Source organism: Panthera uncia, unplaced genomic scaffold, assembly GCF_023721935.1.
Source record: "Panthera uncia isolate 11264 unplaced genomic scaffold, Puncia_PCG_1.0 HiC_scaffold_103, whole genome shotgun sequence".
NCBI classification, from domain to species: Eukaryota; Metazoa; Chordata; class Mammalia; order Carnivora; family Felidae; genus Panthera; species Panthera uncia.
Window position 1 is genome coordinate 3,544 of NW_026057623.1, and position 19,780 is coordinate 23,323.

The following is a 19,780-nucleotide window of genomic DNA, read 5'->3' on the forward strand; positions in this document are numbered from 1 at the left end:
TGCATGAGCAGGAGCCCCTTGCCCTCCAGGTGGGGGCAGTAGGATTTGGGGCAGGGGGCGGGGGGGGGGGGGGGGGGGCGGCGTGAGCAAGCGTCCCTCAGTCCCTCCGCTAGGGGAAGGAATGTGGCCTGGCTGGCTGGTTAGGATCTAGGATCGAGGAGGAGCTTTGAGGCAGGGCGGGGCAGTGGCAGGCTGAGGCGAGGGCTCCTGCTCCCTGCATTCTCTGCTACTGAACAAGTCCCTGCCATCCTTCAGGCTGTGCAGCCATGTTCTGGGGGCTCTGACCCCACGGAAGTCCATGGGGAGCCCCAGACTGCCGGCCCTGCTCCTGCCTCTCCTGCTGCTCATTGGCCTCTCTGCCTCCTCTGGGATTGGCTGCCCCTATCTTCTGCACTGGAGCACCCACTGTCTGCTGGCCTCCCACATGGTAAGATACCCCCACTGCCCAGTGGGGACAGCTGCCTGCCACAGGCTGGTAAAGGTCCCCACTCTTCGGCCTGTCCTCTCCTGCCTCCCAAGTCCCTGTGCCCTGGTGACAGCCCCATTGTGTCGTTTATATGGTCTCAAAGGGGTAGCCAAGGTTCTGGTGTGCTGAGGGCCTGGGCAGGGTTGAGCTAGAAAGAAAAGAGCTAGAGTGGATGGGCTATTAGCTTATGGACCTTAGAATTAGGTGATTTGAACCAAAGACCCCAGGGAGAATGCCCCCCATGGGAATCTCTACTAATAATTCTTCTCTCTTTTCTTACCCTTACTGGGCCCTGTGCCTTCAGGAAGACGCACTCACTGGTGAGTCTCATTCCCTGCCCTGATTCTCTTCTTTGTCCCTTTTGTTCCAGATCCCTAATGAGCTAGTCATTTTTGTTCCCAAATTGGGAAGTAGCATAACAAGGAAAAATCACGGGGTTTAGAATCAAGACAAGCCTGGATTTGCATTGCAGTTCCACCACATACTCCACATGTGGCTGCAAGCAGTGCCCTTAGTCCCTCTGACTCTCCATTTCTGAGGGGTAGAGCAGTGCAGTAGAAATGATGGTACCATGAAAACTGTTGCCCCTGGGCTGAGGGGAGGATTAAATGAGAGACAGGATAATCTCTCTCCCTTAACTGATCCCTCATTCCTGTCGGAGATACAACACTCCTTCATATCTTATGGTACATTCTGGTTTACAAATCATTTTCCCACATATTATCTTACTTGATCTTGACAACAGTCCTACTTTATGAATGAGGAAGCTGAGGCTTAGAGAGATCCGTCACTTGCTCAAAGCCACACATCTCAGTCTCAAGTGCAACTTGTCTGAGGCAAGAGGGACCTTCTTGGACCCTATCATTTGATTTTCTTATTATCCTTCCTAGGAGGGTCTGCTCATATTCCTTGCCATACCCAGTTGGCCCTTCCTGTGTCTCTAAAGTCCTGGTGTGCTCAGCTCTGGCTCCCCGCCTGCTATTTACACCTGCATCTGATGTCAAATCCTTCAGGTATGAGAAATAGCTCTTTGGGCCCTTCTCAGTGGAGATGGGAATTAGGAGCATTGGCGGGGGGCAGGGGGCAGGGGTGCAGCAGTCTGAGGAAAGTGGGACTTATCATCCTAGAACAGATGTCTGTCCTATTGTCAACCTCAACAGAGACAGGTCATCCTAAAATAGCATAGCATGACTGATATTCATGGGTTCACTTTTATCATTTTGTGAAGGTGTTTCTCCTTTCCACTGGTACCAATTCTTGGCATTAAAATGTTTTAGTTCTGTGAGTTTCCTATTATTACCTTCTATTCACAAAGTAAGATCTTTCTTAATTCAAGTCTGTATTTTAATTGCCTAGCTTAGTGCCTGGCACATACTAAATGCCCAGACAGTGTTTAACAATTGGCAGCTTCTAATTTTTCACTGCTGTAAATAATGCTACAGTGGACATCTTTGCATATATATAGCTTTTTCTCTACCTAAGGAGTTAATCCTTTTTTGACTATATCATAATTTTTAGGACTAAAGAAGCTTGATATCATTACCCTCCATGATCTCAAATGACTTCCTGCCTAACATCAGGCCACACTTCCAGGTAGGGGAGGGGCAGTGAAGGGCTGGATAGCCAATGTGTCCTTTCCTGCGCAGACCTCCAGGGGGGCTGGATCCACTTCCTGGTGCAGAAATACAAAAAGTCATACAAGTTCCGGTTCTGTAGGAGACACAAGATGCCAGCATCTGCTCAGGTACTCCCCTTGCCAGTTCCAGCCCTGCCTTATACCCCACAGCCCTTTCCTTTCTGGCCTTTCATTTTGTTCTCTAGCCACATGAGAGATAGAGAACATGGTGATGAAGTAGACTATTCTGTCTGTTACACAGTTAGGGAAACTAAGGTCTAAAGGTTGAGCAACTTGCCTGTGGTACCCCAGGTTCCAGAAGCAGTAATAGAAGCCCGATTCCTGGCCTAAGGCCAACCCTGTTCTCTGCCTACAGAGGAAGCTGCTGAATAGCTGTTGCCTGTCTGAGAAGGGTCATCACATTGCTGTCCCCTTCCCAGACATCTCTCACAAGGGATCACGCTCTAAAAGGACCCAACCTTCATATGCAAAGGCAATGGAAGGTCTCCCCAGACCCAGCTCACAAAGGCATGGAGGTAGGCATGGGGTATGACCAGAGATGGGTGCAGCCAAGTAATGGTGACTGCGCTAAGGCCAAGAGACAAGACTACCAGTTCTCCTTCTCCCCAGGGCCCGAGTTCTCCTTTGAATTGCTGCCTGAGGCACGGGCTATTCGAGTGACCATTCCCCCGGGACCCGAGGTCAGTGTGCGTCTTTGTCACCAATGGGCACTAGAATGCGAGGAGCTGAGCAGTCCCTTCGAGGCCCAGGTATGGAGTGTTGTCTCCCTTTGAAAAACCAGATCACACAGCACTGCAGCAAAAAGGACCTCTCTGTTGTACACATGGGGAGACTGAGGCCCAGAGAGGGACAGTAATTGTTTATGACCTTACTACATTTCTGAAGTGCCTAACATTAAGCCTTCTTTGGATTAGACAGAAAATGCAGAAGGGAAAGGGCAGACAGAGAGACCTGGAGCAGCCATGAACGCCTAGCAGAGAAATGAATATGGCATTTATCCCCAGTGAGAAGACCGTTAATGAGATTCAGGTTGCACTAAGAAGGCTTTTCAATCCGCCCCGCCCCCCCCCCCCCCCCCCGCCAGGAAGTGGTCACATCTGTCTTGGTACCCTTCCATCTCCTTCCTTTTGTTGCTGCCCCTCAGAGAATGAGATGTTCCCCATTCACTCAACCTGGGCCCTGATACCCCACTTGAACCTCCAGTTGTTGTGGATGCCCTTGTATGCACTTGGTATCATTTGCAGGGAATGAGGCTATACCTCTGATTCCCTCAGCTCTCTTCATTTATAAAAACAAAGATCATTTTAGATGCTGGCATTTAATTAATCAAGTTAATGCTTCTAGCACCTACCTGGCGTAGAGTAGGGTCTCTAGAAATGTATAATCCTTTCCGTATTTCCTCCCTTTCCCCACTCCATATATTGAGATACCCAGAGCAAATAGACTACAGAGCAGGGACCTCCCTCCTCCCTGAGAGGAAGTTTCTTGGTGAAAGAAATAACTCTCCTATAAGAAAAAAAATAACTCTCCTATAAGAGGACCTTGGCCAAGGTCCCAGCTTCCTGCTGCCCTTGTCCAGGGTGCCTAAACTCTTTCGGCAGGCACCTCTTCACTCCTTTTGCTGCTTTGTCAACAGAAAATTGTGTCTGGGGGCCATGCTGTAGACCTGCCTTATGAATTCTTTCTGCCGTGTCTGTGCATAGAGGTGAGCAGAGGAGAATGTATGGGTTGTCCATGGCTCCAGTCCTAGGACTCCTAGAGGCACAGTTGGTCAAGCATATCTCCAGTAAGTCAGGCCTTAAAAAGACTGGGTATTGATGAGATGCTTGGGAAGACTGCTACCAACTTGACTGTGAGCCACACACTGGGTCAGAGATGGAAGTGTCCTGGGACACTTTGGGGGGTGATTCCAACTTAGTCCTACCCAAACCCAGCTTTCCCTGGTTCAGACTGGCCTCATCCCACAGAGACAGAATACACAGTTGCCTTCGCTGTGTGTTCTGAAGAGTCACAGTGGAGGCACATGTGGCCACTGCAAGGTTTCATGTGGCTCCAAAAGTCTTGTCCCCATAAGCTCTCCATAGCAGCTCTCCAATCCTTATGAAGCTGAGGTGCCTGGCGTTAAGACTTATTTGAACTAAACAGAAAATTCAGGGGACCTTGTTAACCAGGAGGAGACAAAAGGGAAGGTTCAGGCAGATACCTGAGGCAGAAAGCAACAGCCAGGGTGTTTGGGCAGTCCAGGGGAAGGGGTCCACACAGGGCACCGGACACCTTGGGAATCACTGAGGGCAGAAGCCAGGGAAGCCAAAAGTGGAGGAACATGGACCTCTCCTCTTTTTGGGGAGGATAGGTTCTGCTCTCCAGGGAGAAGAGGACTCAACCCCAGCCCCATACTTACTGGTCTTGCTCCTGTACTCTGGTCACACACCACTTACCCTTGCCCATACGCTGCCCTGCTTCCCCTCATCCATGCTCTGCCAGTTCAGGCAGCTTGCATCAGGAAAGGGTCAAGCCAGAATGAGTTTCAGATGTAAGTGATACAGGAAAAGCCATTCCTATGACCTTCCCTGACTGCTCTCCCCTGTCCCCGCAGGCATCCTACCTGAAAGAGGACACTGTGAGGTGCAAAAAATGCCCCTTCCAGAACTGGCCTGAAGCCTGTAAGTGCTGTACATATGCACTCTTGTGTATTCACAGCCTCTCTCTCTCTCTTACACACACACACACACTTTGCACCTATGCTGTGGAGGAAGTCCCAGAAGCCATGCAGGCACTTTCCATGGAGTTGGTGGGGGAAAAGGGCTATCACATCTACCAATCAGCCTGCCAATATATCAGTATTGAACATTGTACTAGGCACTGTGAGAGGTTCAGAAATATGAGACCCAGCAGGTGGTGTTCTAAGAGGATGGACCAGAAATCTTGGGGTCACATCCCACTTATTCTTCTCTGAGTCTCAGTTTCTTCGTCAGTAAAGTAGTGATACCTTCCCTGCCTTACTTTCCAACTGTTGAGGAAATGAATGTTGAATTCAATATTTATGTGAAAGTGGTTGGTGATGTCTAAAATGCTGTATATATGTTATTATCCTAAAATTAAAGAGACAGGACCCTGAAACATAATAAATGAGAAGCACATAGCAGCCTACAGTCCAAGCCATTGTTATAATTAAGGATTAGGCTGTAGATCATGAACTCAGGAAAGGGAGAATCCCATGCAGGCTGTCTGAGCAGAGAAGGTCTCTTATAGAAGATGACACCTGAGGGGCGCCTGGGTGGCGCAGTCGGTTAAGCGTCCGACTTCAGCCAGGTCACGATCTCGCGGTCTGTGAGTTCGAGCCCCGCGTCAGGCTCTGGGCTGATGGCTCGGAGCCTGGAGCCTGCTTCGGTTTCTGTGTCTCCTTCTCTCTCTGCCCCTCCCCCGTTCATGCTCTGTCTCTCTCTCTGTCCCAAAAATAAATAAAAAAAAAAAAAAAAAAAAAGAAGAAGATGACACCTGAGGTGGGCTCAGAAAATGGGAAGGATTTTATTTTTTTTAATGTTTATTTATTTTTAATAGAGAAAGAGAGAACAAGTGGGGGAGGTGCAAAGAGAGAGGGAGACAGAGGATTCGAAGCAGTCTCCATGCTGACAGCAGAGAGCTGAATGTAGGGCTTGAACTCACAAACCATGAGACCACAACTGAGCCAAAGTTGGATGCTCAACCTACTGATGCTCACCCAAGCAGGATCCCCATGGGCAGGATGTCAAAAGGAGAATAGGGAGGGGAACATTCCTGGTTCTAAGAGGAACCTAAGCAAAAATATATGGATTTTGAGTTTGGGAGCAGCAGGGAGCTGGCCAGAATGGAGGCACAGGAAGGAGAGGAGACAGTTTAAGTAGAAAAGGTCATAAAAGGTCTGGAGAAGGCGTGCTCATTTATTGGGTACCTAGACATTCCAGCAACTCTGCTGGCTGTCTTCAAAAAGTCATCCCCTGCTGCTCTGGGGATTGGGGTGCAAAGCGAGGCTGAGGCTGAAGCAGGGCCTAGGCCTCCCCAGGCCTCACTCTCTGCCCCTGCCTGCCGCCTACCCAGATGGCTCGGACTTCTGGAAGTCAGTGCACTTTACTGACTACAGCCAGCACAGTCAGATGGTCATGGCTCTAACACTCCGCTGCCCACTGAAGCTGGAGGCCTCCCTCTGCCAGAGGCAGGGCTGGCACACCCTCTGTGAAGACCTCCCCAATGCCACGGCTCGAGAGTCACAGGGGGTGAGACAGGCCTGCCCAGGACTCCCAGGACCCTGGGGCCCAGGGCTCTGCTCCCTGACTAACTCCCTTCTCCTACCACAGTGGTATGTTTTGGAGGGAGTAGACTTGCACCCCCAGCTCTGCTTCAAGGTACAAGCATGGGTGACAGGGGATGGGGAAGGGTATGGGTGGTGCCTAGAGCTTGCTGACTTACCATTCTTGGATTTCTCAGTTCTCTTTTGGAAATAGCAGCCACGTTGAATGCCCCCGCAGGACTGGTGAGCCAATAAATGACCCTTTTGGGACCCCCTTCCACCACTTAACCCTTACCCAACTATGACCAAGCCAGACTCTAGCCCTGCCCTGACTTCTCTATCAACCACAACCCAGCTCCAACCATTCCTACAAACAGAATGTCTTGTATTATGCTCTTTCCCACCCTGGCAGCCCCATCCTGGAATGTGAGCATGGATACCCAGGCCCAGCAGCTGGTCCTTCACTTCTCCTCGAGGATGCACGCCACCTTCAGTGCTGCCTGGAGCCATCCAGGCTTGGGGCAGGACAGCTTGGTGCCCCCTGTGTATAGCATTAGCCAGGTATGGCCTAGTAGCCAGGGTTTGTCCCTCACCCCCACCCAAGGTCGTGTTGCTAGGAGCACAGCAGGTGGAGGCAAGCAAATCTCTGACTTACATCATGTGATTATTTGTTTACTTGATCAGCCTTTGTTGGCTGGTTTCTCTGCCAGTCAGCAGGGTCTTTAATGGGGCAGTGTCTAATCCATTTAGTTTCTGAACTTACAGGGAATAAACAGAGGCAAGAGGCTGACCCTCTTACATCCAGCTGTCTTCTGACCCGGTCAGTCTGCCACATTTTATACCAATGCCCTCTCTGGAAACCCCTGTCCTCGTCCCCTGTGTTCCTGCTTGCCTCCACAAGGCACTTGGCAGAAGTTCCCTGACTGTCTTGGGAGACAGAGTCCCTGGAAGCTAAAGTCCTTTTTGCAGAATACTGTAAACCACTGACAGATTTAACTCTATTATGTGAACTGAGAACAGTTTGACTAGCAGACTTTCTTCTGTGGATCTAAAATAAAAACCATAATAAAATATATCCCCCAAACCATAGCACCAATCTGACTAAGCATGGTCAGCTTTTTCCAATTCTTTCTTAAATGCTCACTTGCAGCTTGGTTACTTGTTTTGAATTTTTTTTTTTAACATTTATTTATTTTTGAGACAGAGACAGAGCATGAACGGGGGAGGGTCAGAGAGAGAGGGAGACACAGAATCGGAAGCAGGCTCCAGGCTCTGAGCCATCAGCCCAGAGCCCGACGCGGGGCTCGAACTCCCAGACTGTGAGATCGTGACCTGAGCTGAAGTTGGACGCTTAACCGACTGAGCCACCCAGGCGCCCCTGGTTACTTGTTTTGTATTCTATGAGGGCTCCCAGGCAGACAGATGGTAGCAAATGTTTAAGATTTAACACCAAGCCATGCTTAAGATTTAAGACAAAGTCACATGGGATAACCTAAGATTGAGTGCTAAAGCCATGGACTCATCTCTCTCTGTGAGCTGGGGAAAGAGCACCTTCACTGAGTTCAGCCGTGGTTTGAGAGTCACTGTGTCAGCATCTGCTGACATCTGGCTGGAGAATGGGGTCTAGGACAGAGGTGGTACAGGGGTTGGAGGTGGAGAGAGTTTCCAAAAGATGGAGACTCTGGTCAATTCCCTAACCAACACCCAGAATGTAGAGTGGAGCCATACCCTGTCTGTAAACAGATGGCAATCAATTCTGTCCAGTTTAACATGTATTTATTACATCCCTTCTCTGTATCTACTCTGTATTAGACTCTGGGAGCTACAAGAAAAGTATTTTACACAGTCTCTGCCCCTAAGGAGTTCAGTACTAAATGAATACACACTACACTGTGGAAGATAGAGGGTGTTCACATGCACACTCACATGTGATGCTCTCAATAACCTGGTAAAATAAAGATTACTAGTCCTCATATATAAATGAAGAAACTGAGGGTCAGGGAGAGAGGTAACCTATCTCCATGCAAAGATCACACAGCTAGGAACCACAAAGGCAAGAGTTAAGCCTGACTTTTTAAAATTGTGGTCTTCTGACTTCACAACTTAGGTTCTCTCCCATGAACAAGCCATCCCCTCAGACATGTGGGACAGAGAAGGGAGGCAGGGTATAATTAGCCTCCTTGGTTTGTGAGCTTCTGGAGGACAGAGATGACATCTGTGTCTTCTTTCCTCAGGGCTTGACACAGAGTAGGCACCCATAGTATGTTTGTTGATGAATGCCTGATCGCCTGATTAATATGTATCTGTTCAGTGGTTCAGATCCAGGAATGATCACAGAAGGATCTGAGAATGAAGCAGGGGGAAGACTTTTTTGTCAGCAGTGGCACTTGGCTTTAAGCCTGGGTAGGATTTGGGTGGGGGTAGAGGGGAGTAGAAAGGAGGAAGAGCATGGGCTAAGACTCAGACTGGACAGAACCAGATGTGACTCTATGGGGATAGTCATTCTGTTCTTTGTTCCCACAGACTCAGGGGTCAAGCCCAGTGACGCTAGACCTTATCATTCCCTTCCTGAAGCCAGGGAGCTGTGTCCTGGTAAGGAATCTTACCCTCACTCTGCACATTCCGCCTTAGCATCTACTCTTCAGGGGGCACATGGGGCAAATGCAGTCTGCAAAAATGTTTGGTTTGGCCAACATGGTGTTTGAAATTGGAATTAGTTGCCACCATTTAAATATTGGAGAGTTCATATTTTAAAAAGCTGATTTCTGGCTTCTCCTCGAAAATCAGAAAACCTGGTACTGTGTCCACATTCAGGCATGGTGACAATGGGCTTGAGCTCAGTGGCATCTGATTACTTCATTCAGGGCCTGTGCCCTCCGGGTCCTCATGGACACCCTGGCCAACTTTGAGTTTATTTTTTGAGTTTGCCACTCTTGACCTGTTGTGTGCCCAGCCAGGGCTGGACCAAACACACCCTGTGCTGGAGAAATTCCCTATCCAGGGGAACTCCCCTTCTGTCCCCATTCAACTTCCCCTGGGAGGAGGGGCCACCCTGGCTTACAGGGATGGGGGGGCTCTGTGCCTTCAGGTGTGGAGGTCAGATGTTCAATTTTCCTGGAAGCACCTTTTGTGTCCGGATGGTGAGTTCTTGGGAGAGTGGGGTGGGGTAAGAAGGAGGATGGGCACTGAGGACTCTGGCTTGGCCTCACGCTGCTTGACTCAGTCTCTCATAGACACCTGGGGCTCTTGATCCTGGCACTGCTGGCACTCACCACCCTCTCCGGCATTGTTCTGGTCCTCACTCGCCGGCGCCCACTGTCAGGTAAGTACACTCGGGGGTAACCTGAGGATTCAGATCTGCACAACGTCTAGGCTGGTTGCCCCCCACCCTTCCCCTGCTTAGACTCCCTTCTCGGATAGTCAGGTTCGTGCTGCTGCACCAAGCTCTCTGCTACCCAGGGTGGGGAGCCTCAGGCCCCCTAGTGGTCAGGAATGGTTAAGGCAGAACAAAGGCCCCTCTGTGCAGGTGGTTACTGTTAAGAGTCTCTGCGCACGAGACTATTGGGGCGGAAATCCAGCTTGCTCTGCACCTGCCAAACCTGGCACCTAGACTTGGCCCCTTCTAGGGAGCTTTCATCTTATTAGCCCAAAGGCACAGTATAGGCTAAAGTTGCCTTGGGTACCCATCCACAGCGTAGATAAGGAACTAGGTTCCTACATCATACTAGTTCCTAGGCACCCTATGATGTAGCCCCAAGGCGGGGAGTGGGGGAGGGGAAGTGCTGGGTGTCTCTTACCCCCCCCCCCCCCCCTTGTTCATTTGCTCCCGCCCCCAGGCCCGAGCCACGCGCGGCCGGTGTTGCTGCTGCACGCGGCGGAGTCAGAGGCGCAGCTGCGCCTGGTGGGAGCACTGGCTGAACTGCTTCGGGCAGCGCTGGGCGGCGGGTGCGACGTGATCGTGGACCTGTGGGAGGCTACGCGCGTAGCGCGCGTGGGCCCGCTGCCGTGGCTGTGGGCGGCGCGGGCGCGCGTGGCGCAGGAGCAGGGCACCGTGCTGCTGCTGTGGAGCAGAGCCGACCCCAGTCTGGCCGGTGGTCCGGATCCCGGCGCTGCGCCCCTGCGCGCCCTGCTCCGCGCGGCCCCGCGCCCGCTGCTGCTGCTCGCTTACTTCAGTCGCCTCTGTGCCAAGGGCGACATTCCCCCGCCACTGCGCGCCCTGCCACGCTACCGCCTGCTGCGCGACCTGCCGCGGCTGCTGCAGGCGTTAGATGCGCTACCTTCCACCGAAGCCGCCAGCTGGGGCCGCCTCGGGGCTCGTCCGTGCCTGCAGGGTCGCCTGGAGCTGTGCCGACGGCTGGAACGGGAGGCCGCCAAATTTTGCCAACTGAGGCTGAGCAGAGACAGGCCTAGGGGTACTGGCTGGAACCCCTGAATGAGCCTTCTACCCTTGAATCCTTGGGGTGCCACCTCGGGACTACTGGCCAAAAATCCTTACGCTGTCTGCCAACCTGGGAGCAGAGCACCTCCCTCACTGTCCCAGCCCCTTCCCCACGTGTGCCTGGCTTCTTCCTTAGGATTACCCTTTCAGAACCAGCAGGGAGAGTTGGTCTTTACTTAGGGCTCCACCGACCCCAGTCCTGTGGGGGTGGGGGAATCTTCCCACTTCTCTTCAAAATTCCGGAAAGAGTATTTTGCACATGAACCAGTCCAGGCTGGAGAGGTTGTGGGACAGGGATAGAGGAGGCAGGAGCTATGGCAGTTCTGAGTGAGGGGTGACTTCAGGGGGTGGGAGAAATTCCCTTTCTGAGCCAGGATACTGCTTTCCCAGACTGGAGCCTAGCCCAGAGGAGGATGGAGGGAGAGAGAGAGCCTGATCAGGGAAAGAGGTTTCAGCCTTGAGTGGCCAGGACACAGGTGTGACTAAGATCAAGAAAAATAAATAAAGGTGAATATAATGGATAAGCTAAGAGACACAATGTGCTTCTCTACTGTGCTCAGGATGCTGAGTTGGAGGGAGGGTCAGCACAGCCCTGCCTGGGGGTTGTTATGCATCAGTTTGTGGGCCCAAACCCTGCGTGTCCACACCTACAACCACATACTCCACATTCTCACAAGCAATGCCTCTGAAAAGGCAAAGGAGGACCTGGAAATTCTCACTGTGAACAGGTTCAGGAAGGTCCATTTGTCATGTAGCCAGCCCATGACAACAGCACAAATGGGGCCCCCTGTCTGCCTGGCTCTGAGTTCCTTTCCTCCATACCACACTTGAGCAGAGGCCAGGAAGTGGTGAAAAGCCCACTTTCTGGTGCTCTTTGTCCCTGCCTTTAGAGCTCCTGTCCCACAAAGGGTCACTAAGTCCCAGGGAGTACGTGAGAAGGGACCTGGAGTGCCCAGTATGAGGAGATTCAATAGGCACCAAAATCCCAGATTCACGTGGCAAGTGGAAATGCCCTAAGATTGCCCAGGCCCTCTTCCTTAGGGACTCCCAGGGTGAGTAAGAGCTCCCTTACTCAGCTGTGACTCTTCAGGGGCCCCTCCCAGCTAGGTGTCAGAGGAGGAGGAGGGGGAGGAGGAGGAGGAGGAGAGGGAAAGAAGGAGGTGAGGCCACCACCCCAGTCCAAGGCTGCTGGCTCCCAGGCCTGGTGTTGGTGGGAGGGACAGGGCGGGGCGGGAACAGCCAGCTGCCTGCCGGGAGCCAAAACGAAAGCACTCTGGCTGGGTCTGGGACGGGATTCAGGACTCCCAGGAGAGGGAGTGCTCAAGCCCGCACTGGGACCCCAGGCTGAGGAGGGATTCCAGCCCCTCCTGGGGCTGAGTGGGAATAAAGGTACCGTGTCTGCCCCCCCCTCTGGGGGGGGCAGGACAGGGCCTTGGGCCTTGGTGCCTTCTGGCACCTGGAAGATGCCTGTGCCCTGGTTCCTGCTGTCTTTGGCACTGGGCCGAAGCCCCATGGTCCTCTCTTTGGAGAGGCTTGTGGGGCCTCAGGATACTGCTCGCTGCTCTCCGGTAAGTCTGGGGCACTAAGAGTGTTGGGGAAGGCTCAGGGTTCAGTCTGCGGCCCATTGGGGCCCTAGCCTGGCTCCTGTCACTGTCACTACTGCCAGAACTGCCCTGGCTGGTCTGTCTGGTGCTGATGGGTTAAGAGAAGAATGGGGAGGGGGCAAGCGCTGAGTTTGTCTTCTCCTGGAAGGGACTTGAACAAGGAGCCCTGGAAAGGTGGGCAGGGATCTCAGTCAGGGAAAAATGGCTACATTCGGTGGCATAAACTCTAACACGTCTTTACCTTCTCCCCAGGGCCTTTCCTGCCACCTCTGGGGTGAGTAGCCCTACTTTTAGAAAGAAAAGAACTGCCCAGGTTGGCGGAAGGGATGTTCCAGTCCCATGCCTTTCACACCCACCTTAAGCCCAGGAAGAGCCCAAAGCTCCTTGTCCCTCTGGGGGTGTCAGGTACAACTACCCTATGGATTCTGAACAGCTTTAGCTCTCACCCTGCCCTTTATGCACAGATGGTGACGTGCTCTGCCTACCTGGGAGCATCGTGTCTGCCCCAGGCCCTGTGCTGGTGCCCACACGCCTGCAGACAGAGCTGGTGCTGAGGTGCTACCAGGAGACTGACTGTGACCTCTGTGTGCGTGTGGCCATCCACTTGGCTGTGCATGGTGAGCATGTCATCCCATAACTGTGTGTGTTCCCATGTGAGTGTATCAGGGATGGGCACAAGGACTGGGGAGTCTGGCAGGCAGTCCTGTGCATCCTCAGTGTTCTCCTGGAGAGCACTGGCCAAAGGATCCCCATGTCAGCCTGGTCTCTCTGTCTACCCACCCCCCGGCCCCCCCTCCCTCCCCCCAGGCCTGGCCCCTGCTTCTCAGCACTGGGCTTTCTGGAATGAAGCCAAGCCCAAAGCCAGCCCAGAGCTGGGGCCTGAGTTGGGTCTTGCTCTTGGGCCCTTCTAGGGCACTGGGAAGAGCCTAAAGGTGAGGAAAAGTTTGGAGGAGCAGCTGATCCAGAGCTTGAGGAGTCTAGAAACGGTGAGGAGAAGATGGCTGGCCCAACTGCCCCTTGCCACGGCCTTGCCCATGGCCCCTGGGCCTGACCAAACCCCTGCCCTGTTGCTCACAGCCTTTCTCCAGGCCCAAGTCGTGCTCTCCTTCCAGGCCTACCCCACCGCCCGCTGCGTCCTACTGGAGGTGCAAGTGCCTGCTGCCCTTGTGCAGCCTGGTCAGTCTGTGGTATGCAAAATAATGATAATACCAATAGCCATCTTCTAGATATGACCTCTATGAGGCGCTGTCATGTGCGTTAGCTCTGTTTGCTGATGGCAAGGCTGTGGGCAAGCCCTTTCAGCCCTTTGTGCCTCAGTGTTCCAGTCTGTACAATGGGAATAAGAATAGTCCTACTTCATATGGCTGTTGTGAGAAATAGATGAGTTGGTATGTGTAAAACATCTGATGTAATGCCCAGCAGTAAAGGGTCTCAGGAAGTTTAATTTTCCCTTTCTTGTGTACTCCTTAAAAGTACCCATGGGGGTGCCTAGGTGGCTCAGTTGGTTAAACGTCTGACTCTTGATTTTGGCTCAGGTCATGATCTCATGGTTCAGTTTGTGGGATCGAGGCCCATGTTGGGCTCTGTGCTGACAGCGCAGAGCCTGCTCAGGATTCTCTCTCTTCTTCTCTCTACCCTTCCCATGCTCACCTGCTCTTTCTCTCTCTCAAAATAAATAAACTTATTTAAAAAAAAAAAAAACACCCATGAGCGAGGCATTATTATTACCCTCATTTTCCAGAGAGAGAAACTGAGGCTTGGAGAAAGGAAGTCTGTGGGCTGGATCTAGTTCTTGGACTTCCTGCTGTACCATGTCTGCTCCGTGTACATACTGTGGTGCAGGGTGTTGGAGCTTCTTCCTACCTCAGGAGGCCACATGTGTTTGGAAGATATATCTCCACCCTGGGCCAAATCACTCAAGCCTTTTGACTTCCCCTCCCGCCCCCAGCTCCCAGCCAATATCCTCTTGCCTGGAAAGTTATAGAATCGGAGAACATCTGCTGGCCCACCTCAATGGGCAGTCATGAGGACCCCTGAGGCACTGGGTGTGAGAAGGGGTTTCTGATCACCTTAGCTTTGACCACAAGATGCAGGACAGCAGGGTTGGCACAGGGACTCAAATAGCTAGGGCCCTTATCCCTGCCCTGCTGACACCCCTACTGAGGGGGTGTGCTTTAGAACTGGGAGCCTTTTTTTTTTTTTTTTTTTTAGCTTAGAATTGAGGGTCTTTAAAGGAAATGTTAATGGGAGAATTTCAGGCTATACAGTATAGCATCATTGGTTGGGGAAAGGGATGAGTGGAGTGGTCCATGGACAGGAGCTCAGAGCCTTTGGTCTGTATTCTGAGCCCTATACTACCAGCCTTCTGCCACCCCTCTCCTCACAGGGTTCTGTAGTATTTGACTGCTTCGAGGCTGCTCTGGGGGCCGAGGTGCGAATCTGGTCCTACACTCAGCCCAGGTACCAGAAGGAACTCAACCTCACCCAGCATTTGCCTGGTAAGTGGCTCCAGGTCCTGCCCCACCGCCCCCAGTCTCTTTCTTGTCTGGCCACTGCCATTCTGCTTTTATCCCCTTCCTTGTCCCATCTGTTCTCAGGCAGGTGTCTGAGCTCCTATCCTCCCCAGGGTCTATCCCTCTTGTCTCCTCTCCCCAGGTGATACTGCTTCCCAGTGCTTGAGGAAGGTGCTTTGGGCCCTGGATAGATGGGGTGGTATTTAGGGGAAGGGAGCCCTTCCCAGTGCTCCCCATGGGTCAGACCACTCCTCTTCTTTCTTTGGCCCCCAGCCCCACTGGTGGCTTTTCTGTGATCTCTCCCCAGACTGCAAGGGGCTGGAAGTCCGGGACAGCATCCAGAGCTGCTGGGGTATGATGGACTATGGCCAACGGGGCTGGAAGGAGGGAGGGACAGGGTCTGGTGTGTGAGGGACCCTTGGAGGTGGCTTCAGGTCTGGGCTTGCCACAGTCCAAATGCTCACAGAGCTCATTTAATTCATCACACATGAACTGCAGTAGCTCCTACTCTGTGCCAGGCATTGGGACTATGAAGATGAACCTCCCTTATGACAAATTTATTTATTAGTACCAGGGACATCTAGAGGCCCAAAATGTTGTCAAGATTATGGTACCCTCCCCCCACATACACACCATATATCAAGATAACAATAATGTTAAGCCATAAAATAAGGGCTAAGAAAGTCAAGGCTCTGATGGTTTTTCCCAGGTACTACTTGAATTTTGTTTTTGCTTTGTTCATTTTTTTTTTTTTTGAACTGGGGTATAACATACATACAGAAAAGTATGTAAAGAGCACTAATTTTAAAGTCCAGTTCACTTAATTTTTACATATGTATACACTTGCATAACTACCACCCAGGTCAACCTATAAGCAGTGATGTTCTTGAGCTCTTAAATTTTTTCAATTTTATTTCCCTTTTGGCTCCTTAACTTAAGTTTGGCCTGTCTCTTTGGTAATTCATTAGAAACTACTCAGCACCAGAGCTTTGAGGCCACAGATACACATCATGCATTTCATATCTTCATTCATTCAGCAATCAATGATTCACTTATTCAGCAGATATTTATTGTGTGATTACTCTGCCCAAGGAATAGTCCTAGGTACTGGAGATTAATTGGTAAACTAAACTGACAAAGATCCCTGCCTTCACAGAGCTGACATTCTAGCTGGGAGTCAGGGTCAAGGTAGGGGTGATGGAGGGCACAATAAACACAAGGAAATGTGAAATATGCAGTAAGTTAGCTTGATTAGTGTTGTGGAGAACATTTGGGGAGGGGAAAGGAGGATAAGGAGGTTGGGGGTTGCAGCAGTCAGGGTTAGCCTCACTCGAGTGAAAAAAGACCCAAAGAAGTTATGGAAGAAGCCATATGGGTGTCTGAGGGAAAAGGGTTCCATATGCAGAGGGAACAGCCAGTACAAAGAGCCTGGAAGCAAGAGTGTATCTGGTGTGTTTAAGTAGAGAGGGCAGGGTGTCTGCACTAGATTAATTAAGGACAAGAGTACTAGGAAATAAGTTACAGTGGTCAGGGCAGCCAAATTGTGTAAGGTCTTGCAAGCCGTTATAAAGACTCTGGCTTTTACTCTGGAAGTAATTTGGGGGGTCATCAGAAGGTTCTAAGCAGAGAATGATTTATCCTACAGTGGTTACAGGATCCTTCTGGCTGCAGAGGGAGAAGAGTGTGTCAAGATACTGGGCTGGCTGCTGGGGACAAAGTCTGGTCTGAGATGAGGACACAGGCTCTGCCCTCTAGGGGCCTTCCAGTCTCAGGAATTTGAAGGAACTCCAAAGGGTCAGTCAAAGGGGTGTGATCAGGCTTGGGTATGTAAAAGAGGTGATGGAGGTCTCTGTCTCTTTGCCTCCCGCACAGCCCTGCCCTGGCTCAATGTGTCTGCCGATGGTGATGATGTGCACCTGGTGCTGGACGTCTCTGAGGATCAGCGCTTTGGCCTCTCGCTGTACTGGAACCAGGTCCAGGGTCCTACAAAACCCTGGTGGCACAGAAACCTGGTGAGGCCTCCCTGTCCCTAAGTCCATTCCCACTCTAGGCTGATGCACATGCTAAGGATGTGAGTGCATTATCAAAAGGGACCCTTGAATACAACACAGCGACCCCCACCCAAAGCAAGGAATATTGGTGGGGGAATAGCTACTTGCCTGGTTTCCTCGACTTTGGCCTCCAGCCTTCCTCCTCCTCATCTCTCCAACTTTCCCCCTTCTGCTTGTCCCACAGACTGGGCCACAAACCATTACCTTGAACCATACAGATCTATTTCCCTGCCTTTGTATTCAGGTAAGAGAAGAGTCCAGCTAGATGCCAGGGGAAGGGTACTGGAGAATTAATGAGGGGGGTGCCCCTTACCTTCCTTGTCTTACCATCCTCCACTCTCTTCTTTGAGGTGGGAACTATTGCTCCCTAGGGTGACTAGCCCTCTCCTGACCTTTGCTGTCCTGTCTTCTGCCTGTTGCAGACTCTGGATGCTTTTCCTGATCCTCTATCCACAGGACTCCTACTTATGCTTCATGGCCCCATTCAAATGTCACCTCCTCCTTGAAGCCTTCCCCTACTCTTCCAATTGTCTCTTTGTGCTCCCCTGGAAAGTAGAGAATGTGCTGTGAACTCAGACTGATTTGAATCCTGACTCTTGCCATTTGCTAGCTGTGTGACCTCATGCAAGTCACTTCACCTCTCTGAGCCTGTTTTTTGTCTGCAAAACAGGACTAACAATACCAACTTCATAGGACTCTTATAAAAGGAAGTATCCAGACTTCTGTGTGTTGGCTCTTCCCTCTTCTTCTTCTTCTTTTTTTTAAGATTTTATTTTTAAGTAATCTCTACACCCAGCGTGGGCCTCAAACTTACAACCCTGAGATCAAGAGTCACATGCTCTACCGACTGAACCAGCCTGGTGCCCCTCTTTCCTCTGAAAGATATCTGATTGTATGTCTAAATGGTCATCAGGTCCCATCTGTTTTACCTCTGACATTAATGTCTGTCATTCCCTCTACCTGAAATGCCCCCCCTCCTTCTTTTCTGTATAATCAAATCCTTCCAACTCAAGTGCCACCTCTTTCCCAGAGCTTTACCTCAATTCCCTGGCCTCTCTTATCTTCCAGTCTTCTTGCACTTGTCTTTCCTTGTCCATTTGTCACTTCCTTTCTTATTTGGGCACCTGTTTCATTTCTTCTTGCATATGACAGATGCTCAATAAATGAGGGATCAATTTATTAATATATATATACATGTCTTATCCCTACTACAACTGAGAATTTGTAATTTCCTTGAAGGTAAGGAAATAGTACCTAATTCAAATTTAGTAACTCCCCTAGAGCCTTGCACAATGCCTGGCATGTAGTGGGTGCTAATTAAGTCTGTTAAAGGAATGAATGAATGAAACTCTCTAACTAGCACTGTGATAGGACACATAACAGACATTCATGAAACGTTTGCTGTGATATAAACGTCCTTACTGCCAAGCACAATGCCTGCTACATAGTGGGTGGTCTTAATTAAAAGTGTGCTGAGTAAATTAATGTATTATCTCTATATCTTAGCACAGGGCTAAGCAAAGAATAGATATGCTTTAAAAGTCTATTGAAAGAAATGGGGTGCCTGGCGGGCTTAGTTGATACAGCATGTGACTCTTGATTTCAGGGTTGAGAGTTCAAGCCCCACACTTCACGTGAAGTTTACTAAAAAAAAAAAAAATATATATATATATATACACACACACACACACACACACACGCACACGCACATTTATGCGCTCTTGGAAGGAAGTAGAAGCCCGGGGGGGCCATATTTCCTGACCATACGCATTACTGTTTTCTACAGAAGAGTATATATATATATTTTATTCTGAAAGAATAAATGAATGTGTCCTTAACACCTACCATACCACCTGGCACATAGTAGGTTCACACAAAGTGATCATGGATTTAATTATCAATGTCCCTAGTGCCTACCACAGTGCTAAGACACATAGTAGATACTCACTAAAAGTCTGTTGAATGAAGATGTTGCCAGATAATTGGCATAGAGCTTGCTGGAAGAATAAATGTGTGCAACTCTAGGGCTTTGCAAAGGGCAAAAACACTGGACGAGTGTTTATGAAATATCAGTTGAGTGAATACATCCCCAGTGCATAGCAGAGGCTAGGCTCCTGGAGGGTCAGCTCGGTTGAACTGACTTGTAGAACCCAGTTTCTTTTCCAGGTGTGGCCGCTAGAGCCCGACTCTGTCAGGACAAGCATCTGCCCTTTTAGGGAAGGTGAGCAAACTGGGGCTGGGGCCATGGTGGTAACAGTGCAGGTGGATGAGTTCTGGGTGCCCAGTGACCCCGCCCTCTCCTTGCAGACCCCCGGGCACATCGGAACCTCTGGCGTGCAGCCCGGCTGCAGCTGCTGCCCCCAAGGGGCTGGCGGCTAGATGCACCCTGCTCGCTGCCTGCTGAGGCCACTCTGTGTTGGCAGGCACCAGGAGGGGGCCCCTGCCAGTCGCTGGTCCCGCTGCTGCCACCAGCAAATGTCACTGTAAACGTAAGTGAAGCGGTGGGAGGCTCCTGGAAGGAAGTGGAAGCCCAGGGGGGCATATTTCCTGACCCCACCTATTACTCTTTTTCCACAGAAGGCACTTGAATTGCCATTGCTGAATGTCCACCCCAACCTCTGTGTCCAGGTAAGAAGGGGGCATAAGAGCTCCGGGCTAGGGGCAGGACCCAGAGTGGACCCCCCCAGATAATTCACTGTCTTCTGGACCCACTTTATCCTTGAGTCACTGGAACAAAGTAGTTACTTCTGGGAGTTCCAGTATTGATTTTAGCAGTGCCATGGGACTCTGGGCAAGTCACTTTAC

At 50.9% G+C, this 19,780-nt stretch overlaps 2 protein-coding genes across 3 annotated transcripts; both read left to right on the plus strand.

Annotated features, from left to right (window-relative positions):
- Positions 1–238: 238 nt before the first annotated feature.
- LOC125916718 (interleukin-17 receptor E-like) lies at positions 239–11,897 on the plus strand. 2 transcript variants are annotated; one of them, XM_049623021.1, is made up of 16 exons: positions 239–427; positions 771–786; positions 1,357–1,479; positions 2,113–2,210; positions 2,458–2,617; positions 2,712–2,851; positions 3,739–3,807; positions 4,699–4,765; positions 6,180–6,355; positions 6,437–6,484; positions 6,567–6,612; positions 6,782–6,930; positions 8,893–8,961; positions 9,458–9,509; positions 9,593–9,691; positions 10,206–11,897. In XM_049623021.1, the coding sequence occupies exons 1-16, from the start codon at positions 299–301 to the stop codon at positions 10,799–10,801; spliced, it is 2,037 nt and encodes a 678-aa protein (XP_049478978.1). In that variant the 5' UTR covers positions 239–298; the 3' UTR covers positions 10,802–11,897. The 2 variants fall into 2 exon arrangements, with proteins under 2 accessions (XP_049478978.1, XP_049478977.1); XM_049623020.1 differs by having other exon boundaries at positions 6,180–6,484.
- Positions 11,898–12,050: 153 nt separating this feature from the next.
- Positions 12,051–19,774, plus strand: LOC125916719 (interleukin-17 receptor C-like). Its single transcript, XM_049623022.1, has 12 exons — positions 12,051–12,375; positions 12,664–12,685; positions 12,876–13,028; positions 13,323–13,397; positions 13,489–13,598; positions 14,798–14,909; positions 15,232–15,276; positions 16,797–16,936; positions 17,160–17,219; positions 19,142–19,196; positions 19,283–19,464; positions 19,553–19,774. The coding sequence occupies exons 1-12, from the start codon at positions 12,271–12,273 to the stop codon at positions 19,664–19,666; spliced, it is 1,173 nt and encodes a 390-aa protein (XP_049478979.1). The 5' UTR covers positions 12,051–12,270; the 3' UTR covers positions 19,667–19,774.
- The last annotated feature ends 6 nt before the right edge of the window (positions 19,775–19,780 follow it).

Excerpts from the sequence above, each read along its gene's own strand:
- LOC125916718 (XM_049623020.1), top strand. The coding sequence starts at position 299 with ATGGGGAGCCCCAGACTGCCGGCCCTGCTCCTGCCTCTCCTGCTGCTC. Across the intron at positions 2,852-3,738 it reads GCAGTCCCTTCGAGGCCCAG|AAAATTGTGTCTGGGGGCCA; the intron begins GTATGGAGTGTT and ends CTTTGTCAACAG. Across the intron at positions 9,692-10,205 it reads TCGCCGGCGCCCACTGTCAG|GCCCGAGCCACGCGCGGCCG; the intron begins GTAAGTACACTC and ends TCCCGCCCCCAG.
- LOC125916719 (XM_049623022.1), top strand. The coding sequence starts at position 12,271 with ATGCCTGTGCCCTGGTTCCTGCTGTCTTTGGCACTGGGCCGAAGCCCC. Across the intron at positions 13,599-14,797 it reads TGCAGCCTGGTCAGTCTGTG|GGTTCTGTAGTATTTGACTG; the intron begins GTATGCAAAATA and ends CTCTCCTCACAG. Across the intron at positions 19,197-19,282 it reads CATCTGCCCTTTTAGGGAAG|ACCCCCGGGCACATCGGAAC; the intron begins GTGAGCAAACTG and ends CTCTCCTTGCAG.